Source organism: Vanessa atalanta, chromosome 2 (genome assembly GCF_905147765.1).
Source record: "Vanessa atalanta chromosome 2, ilVanAtal1.2, whole genome shotgun sequence".
Taxonomy (NCBI): Eukaryota; Metazoa; Arthropoda; class Insecta; order Lepidoptera; family Nymphalidae; genus Vanessa; species Vanessa atalanta.
In genome coordinates this window covers 12,265,998-12,284,380 of record NC_061872.1, presented here as the reverse complement: position 1 = coordinate 12,284,380, position 18,383 = coordinate 12,265,998, and the positions used below count along the sequence as shown (strand labels likewise).

Here is an 18,383-nt window from a genome sequence, read left to right as displayed (position 1 = left end):
TAAAAGGAATTATCGTATTCATAAACGGCAGGTTGTAAAAGCTATCTAGAATTTTTGGTACATTAAAGATGTGATAAGAAAATCAATGCTTTATAAATATACGGGGTATCGCAATTGCAGAGCGGCAATAAAGATTTGCCGAGGTCAGGAATTAAACACTGCGTAGGATACTTAAAATATAAAGAGATATTATTTAAAAATACATAGTAATTTATTAAGACGCGTACTCACTCAGTACGTCGCAAGAGATACCGCCTTTAAAAATCTCAAAATTTCAAAGATTTGATATTATATATAAAAAAAAAACTATAGCAGTTCAAAAAAACTTTTTTGTTATGGATGTGTTAATTTAATAAAATTTAATAGCATCGCTGTTTATAACAGTAGCCACAAAAGTACAAATATTAGATAGCCGATTCAGTGAACTACGAAGTAAAAGCGAGCAAAAAGCGTTCTCTCTTTCCACGCTTGGCGCAACTAGAGATTCCACGACTACCTTCAAATCGGGTTCAGTCACCTCTTGATGCTCCCGGAATGGAGCTCGCAACTTGCTGACTTTATAAATATAAAATACAGCAACGCTTTCAAGGGTCATTTTGATCTAAATGTATCAAAATTCATAGATTAATATCTAATAATATCTTCATTGACAATAATCAAACCACATATATAAACATTAAAAGTTAAATATGATCGTACTCAGCAACGTACAGACAACACATACATTTTTTTGAATGGATGAATAAGCTCTAATTGCAGAAAAAACGTTTGCTCACTCAATAAACACCACATTACGAAGAAAGCGGTCGATTCTATTCAATACCGATACACTTTATTCTCAAGACATAAGAAAGTTACCGGAGACACTCCTATATTAACTAACATATACTTTTCCCCTATTAATTTCAATTATCCGAAACTAATATTATGTTACACGAATTATGTACGGGCTATATCATAAATGAAAGACAATTGACACGACGTCATTTGACCTTGGGGACCCGTGATTGGCGTAGTGACCCTTAATTACCATATTAATAGGGGATGCATTAACGACGTCCGCTCGGACCAAGAGGTCGATATATCGCCTAAACTATACCTGTTTATAAATTCACTAGCGAAACGCAAACGTGGTCCTGCCTTTAAATATATCTATCGATTCGTATTCTATCTCAAATCGTATAAAGGCCGTTCCTTTATCGACGTACGTTGCAACTAATTGCTCTGAACGTACTTTTTTTTCCTCAAATTTAATTCGAAATATTCTTAAAATTATTCCTAAAAAGTAACTGAGTAACTTCATGCATTTATAATTTGAATAATATTTCTGTTCTTTTGTCAAAACTAAAACGTGACTACAAATATAACGACGTAATTAATTACAATGCTTTGTTAGGTTACATCCTAATTAGATACAATTAAATTTCAAAACCTGTGATCTTTATAAATAAAACAATAATGGGAGCAAAGCTCTCAGTCTCGTTACTAAGTACTCGTAAATAATTATTTAAAATAAACTCAATTAATAAATCAGAGAAACCTTTGCGGAACAAAGCAAGGAGGGCGCCGACTAACAAGTCGGGTTGCCTTATTAAAGATAGCCGTCTCGGTTGAGATCCAGCGAGCTAGACTCTGTTGTACCTAGGGCGTCGCCCTTTCGCCACGTTCTACGGTCCATGGGTTTCGTACTTATGTACATAGTTTAAGCACGACGATAGAACAGATTTGATTTTTTATTTGGTTTCAACGCTTTGTTGGTCTGAGAATAAAAACTGAATAATTTAATAAACAACCGACATAAAATAATATGATATTGACACGCATCGTAACAATGAATTGGAATTGTTCTTTTTAGTTAGAATATGTATCTATACTAATATATAACGCCGAAGAGTATGTGTGTTCGCGCAAATCTCGGGATGTCTTCACCCAATTTGAAAAAACTTTAGGCATTAGATAGCATGTTCACCGAGAAAAGTTACAACATCAAGCTGTGATCCATGAGTAACGTTAAAAGCGAGTAAAACCATTCCAAGTAGCTAGTTTATACTAGAAACTTTACTCGAATGAAAACTTATATGATTAAGCGTGCTAATACAAAAAAGGGGGAAAGTAAGCAAGTACATAGATTGTGGTACGTTTACAGGCTATATCACTTCACGCCATGACCCTAAGGAGTGTAGGAGAAAATAAAAACATCAACCGACATTGCAAATTGTATGAAACTGGCGGGTATAATCTATAATTGAATGCGGATAAAACCTCGGGGCGAATCAGTTATTTTCATGCAACTATTATTGGTCCAACGATAATTCGTTATTCTAAATTTGAAATGACTATCCAAAGGAATGCCTTCGAAAATTCAAATAAAAAATATAACGGTCGTGTTTAGTTTACGTAACACCGGATCGAATGTAAATTTAAACAAAATCGTTACAGTTATTTTAAATTTAGAAATCGAGAAAAGCGTGCCTTCGTTGTTACTGAAACGAAAGGGGGTAACCGAGAATTTATTGCTAGATAATAATGGTCGAGTAAGTTTTAAATTACAATAAAATCCCTTGAAGAACGCTGTCGACCGAGCCCTCGATGGTAGTGAACTTCACGCTTGACTGTCTATTCCGCTAAATCTCATATAGCACGGACAGTAAATACTAGAAATTTCATTTGTGTAGGTATATACCGACTTCAGAATTAATAACCCAATTAAAAGTAAACGCAGTGAATGATCGCGTGAAGAGTCCATTATCTTTTTTTAATGTTGCTAGCTGAAATGTTAAAACTTATTCCATTAAAAATGCAACTGATAATTTTTTGTTAATTTTTTTTCTGTAATTTCAACCTTTATTTACGAAATAGTATATATATAATATATTATGTACTTTGTATCTTCGCCAATATAGAACCAGCAAACTACCCACTGAACAAACAAAGATTAGGGACGGAAAATCCAAAATTAGGGTAAATTAGAGGAAACTCGGTCGTTCTTAAAACTACAACAGATACTCGAATACTTGGTATTTCAGTTCGCTGGATATCCGAACTATCTACAAAAAAATCTGCAATATCGAATATCTTATCTTTTAAAGATAAGAAAAAGTTACATTTTTTTGTTTAAAAAGGGTAAAAATTAAATTATAACTAATTCACTTCATAAGTATGTAAACCTTAATCAAATATCATTACCATAGTAATTTGAATATTTTTTTTTATAATTTAGATAAGTACCTAAGAAGGGTAAGCTCATTAGGAGATAAACAAAATAACAGAAAACATGTATGAAGAAAAAAAGTTGAGGCTAAAGCATCTAGCACGGGTTGATTAAATCATATAGATAGCTTGAATAAATCATAATAATTTAGATATTATTATTTAAAAAACATCATAGGGCAACACCCTGTATCACTAGTTTCAACATAGAGCTTTAAATAAAATTATAAAATAAAAAGGCTCCTTCATTAAGTTCTATTAAAAAATCTGGAATTACTTAACACGCTCGTATACACGTGGCTGGTTACAGTGAGAACAATTAAACATAAATTGTCACAACATAAAATAATCATTATTTAATTACAATAGGTATTATATTCATTTGTACAAAAACATACGACCGCACTGTACCTTGTGTAACCAAGTGTGTAGTAGTGTTTCTGTTTTAATTGCAAATGGCTCATTGTTTAGTGGGAGCCCTGATTTAAGTAGCATATTTAATTTCGCTATGTATATATATATAAAAGGCCACTGACCTTGAAAATTTATTCTTTATGTTACAGTATGTAGCTTAATTACGGTAAACAAGTTACTTTACGACAGTATAATTTAACTACCTAGTTAGTTTTTTAAAAAAACATTAATAAATAAGGTATATTATTCAACACAAGATTTTATAGACGATCAAAAAGCGTGAAGCTAATTCTTGTTGACTTTCAGGTAGAATGTTATTACATAAGTTTCATTTTATTTAATTGACATAACTTTGTATTTCTAATTTTGGAATAGAGCAACTACCGAGCTTCTTCGCGGTTCTTCTTGATAAAATATACATTTCGAACCGGTGGTAGCTTAACGTTCAATACAATTCAGTACCTAAAATGAAGATTCAAAAGTGCTTGCAAAACATATTTTGATTTTAGTTTGTTCTTTTCTACATTACAAATAAGGCCTTCAATGCAGGTTTTGATAAAAAAAGTCGTTATTTTTTTATATCTTGATATAATTGAGGAAAATCTTCATATAGATATACGATTCCCTGCTATATATTTTTTACTTTTTTATTTGAGAAAATCAATTTATTATACAGATAAATATTTTGATAAACCCATATTTGTCAAGTAAATCGAGTAATAATAGTTATAAAGCTTATAAATAAATTCTAAATTATTACTGAAACAAGTGTTTACCGTTTTAATTTTTTTTCTATCTGTGTACATAAAAAGAAATGGATTTAAGCTTAAGCACTAGCTCCTATACACGGAAAGTGAGAGAATACATTTTACACAGATTCTTATTGTACTTTCAAATGACCAAGCAACACATTTAAAAAAAAAATACGAAATCGTCACAGATTCGAATTTCAAATACAAAAAAATAAAAACAACTCCATCAACTATGATTACGATTTAAATACATTCAGCCCACAATTATGTTTTTAGAATTATCATTATGATAAAAACAATTGTAACATTTTATTACAATTACGGGAGCCGAATTTCAGAACGATACCTCAGCTCTCATCACCAAGCCTATTATTAGACCACCACTCACGATTTTAGCAAAATCATTGTAATTATTTTATATAACCGTGAATAACTTCGATTATTTATTCTGTATTAGATTTTTCGCTTCGTAATAGCAACTGCGAAAGGCAACTACATATTTCAATGAGTTCATATTTTTTTATTCGTAGTATCGTTAATTTTACAGCCAAGTATTCCTGCAGCTTTTAATTTGCACAGTGAATTTGAATGAAAATTGGAGGATGAAATTTCATGTTTTTTAAAAATTAGTTTTTCCAGCTCTTGGTTTAATTTTTCATTTTTTATTTAAGAAAATTTTATTGACAAATACTAAAGGAGAAAAGGAAATCTGTTGAACTGTGAAAATGTGTTGAAATGTTTCGCCATTGCCTAATTAATATAGATAATTATGACTTAATGGTGTTGTACACACCAAGGTGCTATCAAGGTGCTAAAATACCGTCAATGAATATCAACGTCATATCAACGATGATGATGAAGGCAGCCGCAGAGTTAATATTTAAAGTAATAATAAACGCAAGCATATATTATAATACGACCGAGCATTTCGTGTAGACTCGGCTTTAGAACCATAACGTTTGCAAATTGCAAGCAACAATTAAGTCAAACTGCAGCGTAAAGCGTTGACAATTCGTTTCTCTTTCATGTTTTAACAAACATTCGTTTACGTCGTGCATTTTCCATCCTACGTGACTTTGGCGCAATAACCTTTGCCCATTTGGTCAAAGTAAATGCCATATTCAAAAAAAAAAACAAAACAAGTAAAAACTTAATGTAGTACAAATTACTAAGAAATAGTATAATTTATCATTAATTAGTTTTAGATAAAAACTTTGTAACGCAATTTGAATGCTATTTTTTGTTTCAAATTAAAATCAAGTTTCAAATATACCTTGATTTAACATTGCACAAATTATCAGTCTCGATTGAGATTAGCAATGTTAATATTTCCAAAATTTTTCAACTTTTACTGGTTGTATCACATCACTAGACAAATAAAATAATTTTCGAAAAACACTATTTGTAAAACAATTGTATTTATAATTCAAATCTTTAACCTTCCTCAAAAATACATTATAAGAATCAGTCACTATCTGGATCCTGTGTCTTTGCCAACATTCAAATAAGATTATATGTATGCATGTTTTATAATCATTATGAGTGTATATGTATGAGCCTACATTTTCCTACTAAGATGTTTATGTTTACTCGTCAATTCTCTGTGTCGGATAATCAGTCTCAAAAAACAAACAACCCAGACCAATATTTCCTAAACAACCAAATACTACTTATATTTAAACACATAACCTCTAGCATTACCATATTATTATGTATTTAATTAAAACAAATGCGAATAATTTCCAAGAAGCTGTAAATAAGTTACAAAGACATTTATAATTTTTTGACCTCCGTCAAGTTCAAAATTAATTTATTATGAATGAACTGCAGTTAAATGATCATCTGGAATCTTGTCTTCATATATTATCACAATTTTATCTGAACATAAATAATAATTATGGTGTAATGTTTAAATATTTGAAACTAATAAAATAACCCATATGAGAAATAATCATATAGCATATTTCTACACTAGTCGAAAAGACAATACGAGTGAAGTAACAAGTGATCGTTAAGAATCACAGACAATTGTGTGTTTTATTATTGTATTTACATACATATTTATACAACAAATATTCTAAAACAATGTTCAATACCGAATCAAGATTTAAAGGCTGTTTTCTTTTTCCAATTGGACTCCACCCGACCAAGTATTTCCAGTGTATTCAACCATGCGACTCAAATGTGGATTTAAACAACTATAGATTTACAGTATCATCAACACAGTAATAAACTATATCAACATATAAATAAATGATAAAAATTGCATTGCTTTAAAGTAAATAACAAACGAAAACCGATATTTCAAAGGTCAAATTAATAATGAAGGTTCAGATATCTCGACCTATGACCATTCTAACCCTGTATAATTAAGTTATACGCATACCCCAACTTGTCATATTGAATAAATTTGAAATAATGTGTATGGAATTTTATTATACACATTTCATGTATAGTTTTACAATTCATTTCAATGTGAGGACATGCACTTATAGATTTATATGATCATGTATGTTAGTGTAAATTCAGCGGTAAAAGGTTAATAATATAGTACAAAGTATATAAAATTAAAACCTTACACATGTTGCTTATCCTTAAAAATTAAGTATCTAGCAATTTTTTGATGATTTCATACTGGTAACTTTTTGATATTATATTAATGAAAACCTCCTTTGATTTTAATAAATCTCATACGTGTCACATAAATCAAAATGATGACTATATTGTATAATACTAGTTACAAATTATTTCAGAGACAACACTTACAACACATTTCTTAAACTGATAATTCTACATTGGTTTGAGGATTTTAGAAATTCTTCTAATCTATTATATTATTTCCAGTTGTAATGTTAATTATAGTTTATAATTATTTTTAGAAAAGTATTGAAAAGCAAAATCAATATTTATTTATCAGCCTGAGATGAAAGTAGTTGAGGTGATAGTAGAAAATAACTTTTAATTAAATTACTATTTTTTAAATATATTTTAAATTTGATTAATAACATGTAATTCACATTGTAGTTACATTGGTATAATTTAAAAATAAATCACTTACCTTGAAAACTTGTCTGCCAATTATTTTCCAATCTACATGGTATAAATCTGTCCATAGGCTCTGGCCGGACCAGCACAGACTGTTTCCTGCTGATGGGACTGCATTGCTGAAGTAGCCTTCTCTCATAGGATTCACTGAACATTTTTGAAGTCTTTCACTCTTTCAGGATTAAACAGTTTTTATTTTGATAAATATCTGAGGGTATATAATGGAAGGATAAGGACTAGAATATTTTCCAGAAACGGGTAGATTATTAGCCGGTCATTTTATCGGTTTTATAAGCGGTGTATCGCACCAGTGAACACAATGTTTTGAAGTAACCCGATGCGCAGCGCATAAGACTACCGATCCCATCGCCTGCTAACAATCATTTGAAATTTTGAATGCATCTCCATAGTACATGTCCGATAGCACCATTATTTATCAATATACCTACATGAACTATTTAACAAATGATCACTAAACTATTGTTCCTCGATACTTATTACGATATAATGTTTTATTGTAATGGATTTCTTGAACAATTTAGCTTAAAATTTAGTTTTCTCTCATAAAATATAAACAACTCGAAAATCTTTTTTGGTTCTGGCATAAATACGTCTGGGGTTGCTATATACAAAATAATCAATATTTTTGAATTAAAACGGTTTTACTTAGCAGTGTTGGATACTTTAATTAATCTTTAAATTATGTATATGTTTTATTAGGTATTCAAAAAACAATATTAAACATTCATATGAGTATGGAGTAACTTTTTAATTTTTAAATATCCAAATACGATGTCAAAAAAGCATTCGAAGAAAATGTAAATTACAAAAATAATAACTTTTTATATCTATTACAAAATTAACAAAATCTAATATCTAGCTAGGTCGAAAACTAATGATTTTTTTTTTTAAATTAGATCATAAAAAATAAAATTATAATATCAGATATTAAATTGTTAATCTGTTCTTATTTTCAATTCATTATCTTCAATATTTACATTCGCCATTTTTATATTGTAAGTGTACAACAATGTAAAATAAATTTGAAAAACTATACTAGGAATTGATTTTTATTGAAACTCTTAATTAGTTTAAATATATAATAATAGAATTTACATTTCGTGATTAATACTTTATTTATAACGACTGTTTTAGTCTTTGAATTTATTTATTTATTTGCAATGGAAAATCGTAACAAATATTCACGTAACGATGAAAAAGATCGTGAGGATTCTCCGATATATTCAAGGTTGTTTATAGTATGCGATCGGAATTTAAAAGAAGAACAATTCAGAACTGCGTTTTCAGAGTTTGGTTGTATCGAAGATATACGAATACCTCGTCACCATAAAACAGGCGAACCTAAAGGAATAGTTTTTATAAAGTTTTCAAAGACCTCTGAAGCAGCCAAAGCTCTTGAGTCTATGAATATTAAATTTATTTCAAATTCTACCCGAGCACTTAAAGTTATGGTTGCAGCTAATCGTTCAGAAATACAATCTGAAGATTATAATTATGATAAATACAGACGTCTATTTATACATATTCCTAAGGATATGACCGAAGACGCTTTAGAAGACAATTTTAAAAAATTTGGTTTTGTTGAAGATGTTCTCATCCAAAGAGACCGAGACACGGGAACATCTAAAGGTTTTGCCTACATTACATACCAAAAATTTTCTGAAGCAGCTATTGCATTTGAGGAATGTGACAGAAAATACAGAGCAATATTCGCTCAACCAAAAGGGTATAAACGTAATGAAACAAGCTACGAAACAAACATAAAAGGTCTAGCCAATTCAACAACGGCAGGTAATCAAAGGCATTCACTGATGTCAATGATGAATGTAAATCCAAGAGATTTTACCCGAGTAAACTTTACTTGCAGTCCTTATTTAACTCAAATGCAAGTTGACACATTATTTGATATAATACCCGGTATGGCAAATTGCACCTATTTTATTGATTTATTAAAAAACATTGGTACAGGTTCTGTTCTATATTCAAACCCAATTTCGGCTGCTTATGCAGTTAAAAAATTAAATGGGTTTGAATATCCTCCAGGTCAATCAATATTTGTTGAGCCATCAAATCCTAATTTAGCCCCTTATGAGTGTGATTTCCCTAATATACCAAGTGCAGTCAATAATTTAAGAAATTTAATCTCATTAACTGCCAAATCATCTTCCCCTGATCTTGCACAGTTGGCAGAAGCTATTGCAGAAGCCTCAAAATTAATTAAAGTAGCTACTTCTGGTGCATCAGGTGTAAGCAATCCTGATACCAAGGATCTTAATTACTGCAGTGTCAGATTACCTGCTCCACAACCTCTTGCACACATTGATAGCCCAGTAGCTAAAAGATGTTTTTTAGTCTGCAAACCCCAGCCTCCACCTTTGACTGTACTAAGAGACATTTTCTGTAGATTTGGAAATCTTATTAATGTATATACCTTACCCAATAAAACGGTAGGATATGCACGGTACGCAGTAAGAGAATCGGCAGATGAGGCGATAAGGATATTGCATGGAGCTGAGGTATGTGGGGTACGGATAAAAGTTATAGAAGCAGAGGCAGAAGCTCCTGCTAAGAAAATTAGATTGAATTGACTTACCAAGGACAGACAGAACATTATTATAAGACTAAAGGAAATATTTACTGACTTATTTATATATATAATGTAGACCAGACTGAAATAAAATTTTAACCTGGCAGAGACTATATTCTTTAACAATAATGCTGTGAATCTTTTATGTCCTCTTTATTATTTATTCCATTCCTTATAATTTATTTTAAAATCCATTACACAACCATTATATTACTATATTTTACAGACTTTAAGATGCCAATGAAATCCAAAACAAAAAAACACAAACTTTATATATTTTTATGATTTATTTTCATAACTTATCCCATAACATTATTGCACACACAGCCTCATTTTATGATGACAATATAATTGACGATTTTTATCAACGCTATGAACAATATTATGGTGATTCTATCATTGATTGGTCTATGTATGGCAGTAAATGCTCCCTGTATAATGGGTGTCTTTCTCCGTAAGCTATCTTTATTATCTTCTCAGCGAGTTTAAACTGATTTAAAGCACCTTCAAGGTTCATCTTATACAACAGAATTTTTCCATATTTCATATGCAGTAATCCCAGCAATGGATGATATTTGCCATAGTAAAACCTGGAAAAGGGCAATTCAATTTAAATAGTCAATCAGTGAGTCAGTCTTGTTTAACAAAATTTTAGGTCAGAACTAAGGTAAGTACACCAACCATGCCAGGTTACTCTATTCAAGAGTTAAATTGTGGGCATGCACAAAGGGACCACTGACATCGAGTTTCCGACATATGCAAAAGTTAGGTTACCTATAGTAAAGTTAATTAAAAAATATGGCACATTGCGATTTTAATTAAATATTATTTTATATTCAATGATATCTATACATTCTTTAAATAAAATCTTTATATTTTGGACTAACTTGCACTTCTTACCTAAAACATGGTATCAGCTTTTCAGCATAAATGCAAGCTTGCTCCCACAACTGTACTTGAATGAGTGCATCAAATGCGTTGTCTAAAGTTTGTGAATACAAAACATTCAATGGATGCAATACGCCTTCCTGTTTTTCCAGACAATACTTACAAATTTCAACATCTTTTTAATTGTTAAGGAAATATTAATCTATTACATATATTTTCAAATGTTTTTGAGATGAATCGAAATTTGTTCTTTGTCATTATTGATTTCTTATGTTAGAAAATAGAATAATTTAACTAACCCAACCTTAAACAAAATTTATAGGTAAAGATGTTAGAGTATTTAATACAAATTAAGGATTACTAATATATTAATAAGATTATAATAACATAAAAGATTTGGAGTTAATATTGGTTAAGTTTCATGAAGAATATACAAATTTAATTCTAATTAAAAAAAACCCAGTTCAATCTATATTCGGAACCATGGCAGCTTCATTTAATTGAATCTTGTGAAATGAAGATTCCAAAAAGTTTAGAAATATATATACTTTTTACAATAGAATATTGTCTTAAAAAATATTTTATTTATATATGTAACTATGCATAACCAAATACAAATTAATAAAATAATTAATTTCTTAGTTTCTAGAAAAATGAGTTGCAAAATTACAACTACTAAGCTCAGTATGAATTATAAATCCAAATTATTATATGTTAAGTCAATAGTCCTTGCCACAATGAACCCGAAATATTCTGTGCTGTTCCATATCTTTAGCAACAGGAATAACTGTTATTAATCAATATGAAACTTTCGATATAATAAAAGGATATATGTTGTAACAAAAAGGATACACGCCACAGAAGTTTCCTTCATATTCCGTAAATGCAATTCACTAGATTCCATTGTCTCTACAAACAACTCGACCTGTTTGTCTGTGAAATTTTTTCCACATTCCTCGCAGGTGACACCAGCTTTCTCTATGCCATTTGTATGATCCAAGTCTTTTGTACCATTTGTGTGCCTTTCTTCAGAGTCTCCATTTTGTGATGATATCGGTTCGCGTTTGCGTTCAGGTTTCTTAACGAGCACACAGTTCTCTTTCCATGTTATGTTAACTGGATTGTCACATTCAGAATTAAGACATTTAGCAGCGTGGACGTACTTCAAGTGATTTTCATCTGAAATGTTTGATCTTATATTGTATTTAAGGAAATGTGCAAAACCATGCATGTGTAGCAAGTGCATTGGAAATTTAAGTAATATTAATTCAGTTATCAATGTTGGTATTAAAGAAAAAAAAAACATTTGAAGGGTAACTTTATATCAGGAAATAATTGTGATCTATATTTTTACATACATGCGTGTTGTTTTTGAATATAAATATTAATATAATATTAATGAATAATTGAAGCTGTACATATTTAATTAGTATTTGTATATGACATAAAAAAAAATATGATGTATTCATAACAATAATTGTTTTTAAATACATTTAGTTGAAGTTATGAGAACGAATTTCGACTAAATAATAAGCAAGATAAAAAAAATGTGACAACTGCGTGATTTGTCACTGTCCGCCATTTTACAATTCTATGACGTCAGAAAATACTAAGATTAATTAGACATTTCAGGCAATAGTATATCATATTTCAGAAGATAAATAAATCAACATTGATAACTGTAAAGAAAAATATGATTTGAAGCAGAGAAAAAACAGCCATAAATAGTTCTGGCTTAGAGAAGAAATTAGTATGCACAACTAAAGCATTTACCCATGCACCTGTCACAGAAGCACAGGAAGTAGTAGTTCTCTAACAACTCCATTTGTCTTTCATATGGCGTCTTCATTAAGTCTATGTATGAAATCCTTATCTAAAAAGGAAAAAAATGTTCCTTAACTTAACAATGTTCTGTTGGTTTATTTTGTAAGAACACACCCGAAAATAACCACAGAAATTGAATGTTAAAAAATAGGAGGAGCAGAATGGTGGAATAAGTTCCAATCCTCCTTAAAGAAGCCCAATGATGGGACTTATTTTTACTTTTGGGTTATACTAGTACCCATTAATCTGCCTTAAAAGTAAAAAAAATATTGTAGGATTTTTAATTATTTTTGTTTTCTCTTAATTTCAGACATTACATCGATTGCTTAGATTTTAATCCACCAAACGCCACACATGGCTGATCAAGCTCTGAAGACTTCTGCTTAAACGATAATATCTTTACTCAAGATATTAACAGGGTTTAACTAACCTGTTTCCAGTCTAAGCAAGGCATGTCTTTTATTGCTCTAATATTAATAGTTTTTCCATCGAACGTTGCCACAGCATTTGGATTACAACTATGATCGATGATTGATGACGCGAGGTAAATGCCAGTCCCTATTGAGTTCATATCCATATCTAATATGGTAAAACTGTTTATCACCATCTGCAAATATAAATACATTACATACAATACATTGGCTGCATTGTTTTGGGCTGAAACTGCATTACCAAAACCCATAAAAAAAAAGAAAAAAGTCTATACGAACTTATTACCACCGTTACAGAGCTCTTTTCAAATGCTCTAAGCTCAAAGAATCAACTTCACATTCACAAGCTCCCCATATTTATCTAACATATACAAATAGAATGTATTTTGATGAAAATAATAAACATTACCCTTCCATACAATCCCATCAGATCCACGGTGTTCGGTAACGATATATCTTTCAGGAATTCGAACAACACCACACACAGAGACGTGAAATGGTCCATACGCTTTTTATCAGCTTTTAAGTCGGTGTAATCTGTAATTAAGATTTATCATGGTTTTTTTTTTTTATAGAATATGTAGGCAAATATGTAGGATGGGCAAAGTGGTCACCATTGGCCATAGACATTAATGTCGTAAGAAACATATATCAATCCTACCATCGCCTACATTGGGAACGGAGTTATGTCCCTTTTACGCATTACTTAGTTCTAAAACAAATGCGAAAGTATCGTGATTTTATTTAATTCCAACTAATTAAAACCTATTACATTTTTATTATCAAAATGGATTTTAGCAGAACCTACGAATATTTGCTTTGTTATTTTACCACCAGTAGTAGGATTCGTATTTGGCAAGATTATTACCGTTGAATTTACTCACCACTTAATTGTACTACCAATAAGTTTAACGTTCAGTATAATTAAAGGAACAAGAGACATAATCTTAGATCCCGTGATTAGCGGAGCATCGGTAATGTAAAAAGTAGTTTTACTAACAGTGTCTATGGACGAAGGTGACCACAATTTTCAATTATTAAAAGATGATGATGTCCGTATTAAATGATTTTAATAGATTCGTATGACGTCAACTAATACGTACGGTTAGCAACACAACATTACCAAAAGATAATATTTTTTGCATTGTAACTTAATGTTTTATATTTTTTTCATTTCGACTAAAATGAGTGCTCAACTGTCATACTGAGAATAAGCTAGTGTACTGTTTAATGAAAAAAGCTATCTTTTTATTATTGAATTGTTTTAATTATATATAATATAAATTATTTATTGAATTATTTTTATTATATATTATTTTAAGATGAAACACAGTTTTTTAAGGGTATTAACAATGTCCCAATTTTATTAATGAACTACTAATATTCCTATTTAACCCTCTTTTTAAGCTAAATTCTTGTGTTAGGAGTGGGTAGACGACAATTTTTTTCTATGTTGTCTTGGGTCTGGGTGTCTGTGGTACCGTCGTTACTTCTGTTTTCCATAACACAAGTGCTTTAGCTACTTACATTGGGATCAGAGTAATGTATGTGATGTTGACCAATATTTATTTATTTAATTATAGTCCAAGGGTTCAGGATCGATCCTGCGATTTTTTACATCAATGACATGATTTGAGTGTTGATATAACATGATTTATAAAAGTATCTATACAACATGCCAATATTTTTAATTTATTATAACTTACGCGACATGAGGTCCTTCCACATCCTGAACGAGGTGGGAGAGTAAAATGCCTTGTAAGTGCTGCCATCGCTGCGCTTCATACGGTTTATGATTTTCGCGAGCATCCGAGCAGCATCGGGTATAATCTTCGGTGATACCCGCTTCAAATTGGCACATTCCCACTAAAATTCAACCATGAAAATCTTATTAATATCAAAATCAAAATAAACTTTATTCAAGTAATTTTTTTTCGAAGGTTTATTTTAATATGAAGCTCCCAACGATTCTGAATATTGATGCTACCGAGAAGAAGCGGCAAGAACTTCAATATTTATTTATTTTTCAATCAAAAAGAAAATTACATGTATCAACCAATAATAAATTCTACCAAGCTCTTCTACCATCTATACAATCCCGTACAATATAATGTGCCCTTTATTAACGTATGTTTTAATTTTGCTACAGGCAAATGTAGAATGTTCTGCAGAATCTTATTATATATGCCCTTCTAACGATTGCCCCAGAAAAAATGTACTAATTGTCAAGCCGAAATTTTGGTGTAAAAAGTTTATCATCATAATTTATTTACATTTAGTTCTGATATAAGAATAAACGAATCATAATTAATAATTGATATTACAAAAAACATTATCGCGATTAATAGTGAAAACATAGATTCTGTAAATAATTAATGTGTCCACACTTTACAAGTGATAACAACCCAGGATTGTCGTTTGAGTTCGTCAGAGGGGTTGAACCCCGCTGAGGCCCGTTTTAGCAAATTAATCCCTTAAAAACGCGTTCAACATTTGTTTTTGCTTAAGATAGTGATTGCTAAAAGGATTAATAATTATCAAGTTGATTTAAATATTTGTCACGGAAGGAATCGAACGCTTTATGGGGAAGGCTTGAGCCTCATAGCAACCCAGTCTGTTTCTCTATCATAAGAATTGTATTTAGATTGAAATAAATGGCAAAGAGCCACGCAATCTACATCTGTTTGTTTTCAATTGAATTTACGATTGCATGTTGCTATTTCTCATATTGAATAATGAATATAGCCATTACAGACTACTAGAACATATCTTTCGCGTTTTGTGTTTGTTTGGATTGTACTTTGAATTAAATAAATTCTAAATCCTGTTTTAAATTATTGGATTTTTTTTCCAATAACGAAATCAATAATTTTAGTCTTGTAAACAATGTAGCACATTTATACTTCTCTGAAATAGTGTTACTATGCTGAGTTTTCTACTCAAGTAGTATTATCTGGAAGAGACTAATAATTTTAAATCTCGAAATACGGGCTGAATTTATTGCGACGATGTTCAAGTCTGTGGTTTTACTTTTTTTTTAAAAAAAGGTGGATCTTTATAATTAAGTAAAAATATGAACTGACAATATTTTAATATATATCAATTTAATTTAAGACTATATTTGCATGTGGCAAGTGGCCATCATAGCCCATAGACATGGTTACTGTACAAATATTCCTTCTCATATCATATACCACCAACCATTGAAAGATGTTATGTCCCTGTAATATAATATACTGGCTCAATCAAATATGCTACATATTGCTGTTTGGTGGTAGAATAACTGATGAGTGAGTGGAACCTACTTAGATAGGCTTGCAACAAACTAAGCCCTTCGAACAAGTAAGTGTGTGGTCATAAATAGTAGGTGCAGTACAGTATTAGTATTTGTTATTTTTCATTATAGATTATTTTTATATTTTAGCAAAATAATTGTTTCACATTCATTATCAGTCCTCGCCTGAACTTCCTATTTTCTATTATTACACTTAAGATCATGACTAGAGTACAATTCAAGCTGTTGTTTTAAAATTAGAAACAAACTATATTGAAATCATTTTTATAAATGGGTTTATCATGTAGACCAATTTTGTACAAAATATGTAGATAAAAAACGGTCAAGCAAAATGTTACTTATGCACAATGTTTTAACAATCGCAAATATATGAATACTTTGTACATAAAAGTTGTTAAAGTTGACACATTGAAATATAACTAAAATAAATATTTAAAATTAATTCCTATCTAGCCTAGCCTAGCCTAGCCTAGCTTAGTATTGTAAGTTTTGAAAGTTATTTATAACAAACAACCCAATATTATACCTTATGATCATTCCAAGCATCTTTCTGACACACGCGTCCACAGTAATGCACAAATTGACATCCTGAACACTTAAGCACCTTTACCCTGGAAAAAACAAAATAATACATAATAGTCATAATTATTTTTTACTTAAGTCTTGTCAGACTAAATTACTTAGTGTAATACTATGTAATTTACGATTTATAATAAATTTGTTTTCCACACGACCCAAAAAATATATTTTAAACAAAGTGACAAAAAAACTAAACCATAATCATTGCTTCATTATATAATATTAATATATTAATTCCTTGCCTTTTTATATTTTTAATATTTTAGATGGATTAGAATTGAAATAGTTACATCTAAGAAGTAAGTTTTGTAGCAGTAGTAGTTTGAAAAAAATGCAGAATTCTCAATTTATTATATTATTGATAAGGCAGTGAGGATAAGACATTATGTGACTTTTTATTTTTTTGAGATGAAAAACAATATTATAGATATAGTAGAAATATAAAAATAAAGTAAAAATATTCTTGATAAATGCATTTAAAAATTTACTTCCAATTTCAAAAATAATACTCAATAATTAAGTTGGAGTTGAATTTCGATTACTATGTACATAAAAAAACATACCTCTGTAGACAATTATCACATCTAATGCCGTTTTCCTTCGAAGATAAAACAAATGCAAAGGGCTGTTCTGTTATTATCAGATCGCCAGCTTTAATCGTCGTGTAAGTTTGTTTGAACTTGTTCTTCATGTTTTTATTTTATTGCTTTATCGAACTATAATACTATTTCTCTTACAACTAGATAAGACACTGAGATCCTCTCCTATTACCTAATAACTGGTAAATGTAGAATAATTCGCGAGGAATGTAAATACGCAAGCAGACAACTATTACGTAGGAAAGCTTAAAATATTGGCTTCTCTACCTGCAGCTCTAAATATAAGCATTCAATATCGGTTACATTATTTTTAGTAAAGAGGCGGGCACATCCGTAACAACAAATATCACAGTGAAAAATAAACAAAAAGCATACTAATTTTAGCTCTCAGGTGTGCCAAATCCATTTTTATTTTGATTTACAAGTCGGAACTGAATGCACTGTCTGGACATTCAGATGTCAAAATCTGAAATTATATTATCTATGACTATGTGATATGTCATTTTGGTTGATCTGAAAAGTGGTGTATTAAGCATTTAATTTTATTATGTATATTTTTTTCAAATAACCTATCTGCGTTGGATCTACTGGAAAATGGAAATATAATTTAAAGACACGAGTAAATGGGAGACCAAATTGATGGCATATGGGTAAGTAGGAGTAATTGATAAAATATCATGACAGAACTTTATTATCATTGTTATAACGTTTAATTGATTTACATAAAGTTTGTATTTT

General features: G+C 30.2%; 3 protein-coding genes across 3 annotated transcripts in view; 1 reads left to right on the top strand and 2 right to left on the bottom strand.

Annotated features, from left to right (window-relative positions):
- Nucleotides 1-7,989, bottom strand: part of LOC125073381 (fizzy-related protein homolog) — a 43,766-nt gene extending 35,777 nt beyond the window's left edge. Inside the window, exons 1-2 of the mRNA XM_047684193.1 lie at nucleotides 7,871-7,989; nucleotides 7,435-7,791 (exon numbers count right to left, since the gene is read on the bottom strand). Coding sequence (XP_047540149.1) covers nucleotides 7,435-7,576 — 142 coding nt within the window. The 5' untranslated portion in view covers nucleotides 7,577-7,791; nucleotides 7,871-7,989. The remainder of the gene's footprint in view (nucleotides 1-7,434; nucleotides 7,792-7,870) is intronic.
- Nucleotides 7,990-8,484: 495 nt separating this feature from the next.
- On the top strand, nucleotides 8,485-10,128 carry LOC125072169 (RNA-binding protein 45-like). The gene has a single exon (XM_047682702.1). It carries the CDS (start codon nucleotides 8,603-8,605, stop codon nucleotides 10,028-10,030), a length of 1,428 nt encoding a protein of 475 aa, XP_047538658.1. The 5' UTR covers nucleotides 8,485-8,602; the 3' UTR covers nucleotides 10,031-10,128.
- A 179-nt stretch (nucleotides 10,129-10,307) lies between these two features.
- LOC125072157 (histone-lysine N-methyltransferase ASHR1) lies at nucleotides 10,308-18,290 on the bottom strand. Its single transcript, XM_047682697.1, has 9 exons — nucleotides 17,610-18,290; nucleotides 16,994-17,078; nucleotides 14,879-15,038; nucleotides 13,582-13,709; nucleotides 13,172-13,348; nucleotides 12,691-12,790; nucleotides 11,770-12,096; nucleotides 10,930-11,092; nucleotides 10,308-10,619 (listed from the first exon to the last, which is right to left on the bottom strand). The coding sequence occupies exons 1-9, from the start codon at nucleotides 17,735-17,737 to the stop codon at nucleotides 10,412-10,414; spliced, it is 1,476 nt and encodes a 491-aa protein (XP_047538653.1). The 5' UTR covers nucleotides 17,738-18,290; the 3' UTR covers nucleotides 10,308-10,411.
- Between the last annotated feature and the right edge of the window lie 93 nt (nucleotides 18,291-18,383).

Coding starts and splice junctions, on each gene's coding strand:
- LOC125072169 (XM_047682702.1), top strand. CDS start 8,603: ATGGAAAATCGTAACAAATATTCACGTAACGATGAAAAAGATCGTGAG.
- LOC125072157 (XM_047682697.1), bottom strand. CDS start 17,737: ATGAAGAACAAGTTCAAACAAACTTACACGACGATTAAAGCTGGCGAT. Junction 17,079..17,609: donor TGTGATAATTGTCTACAGAG/GTATGTTTTTTT, acceptor TGTTTTTTCCAG/GGTAAAGGTGCTTAAGTGTT. Junction 13,710..14,878: donor GTGGAAGGACCTCATGTCGC/GTAAGTTATAAT, acceptor TCTTAATTACAG/ATTACACCGACTTAAAAGCT.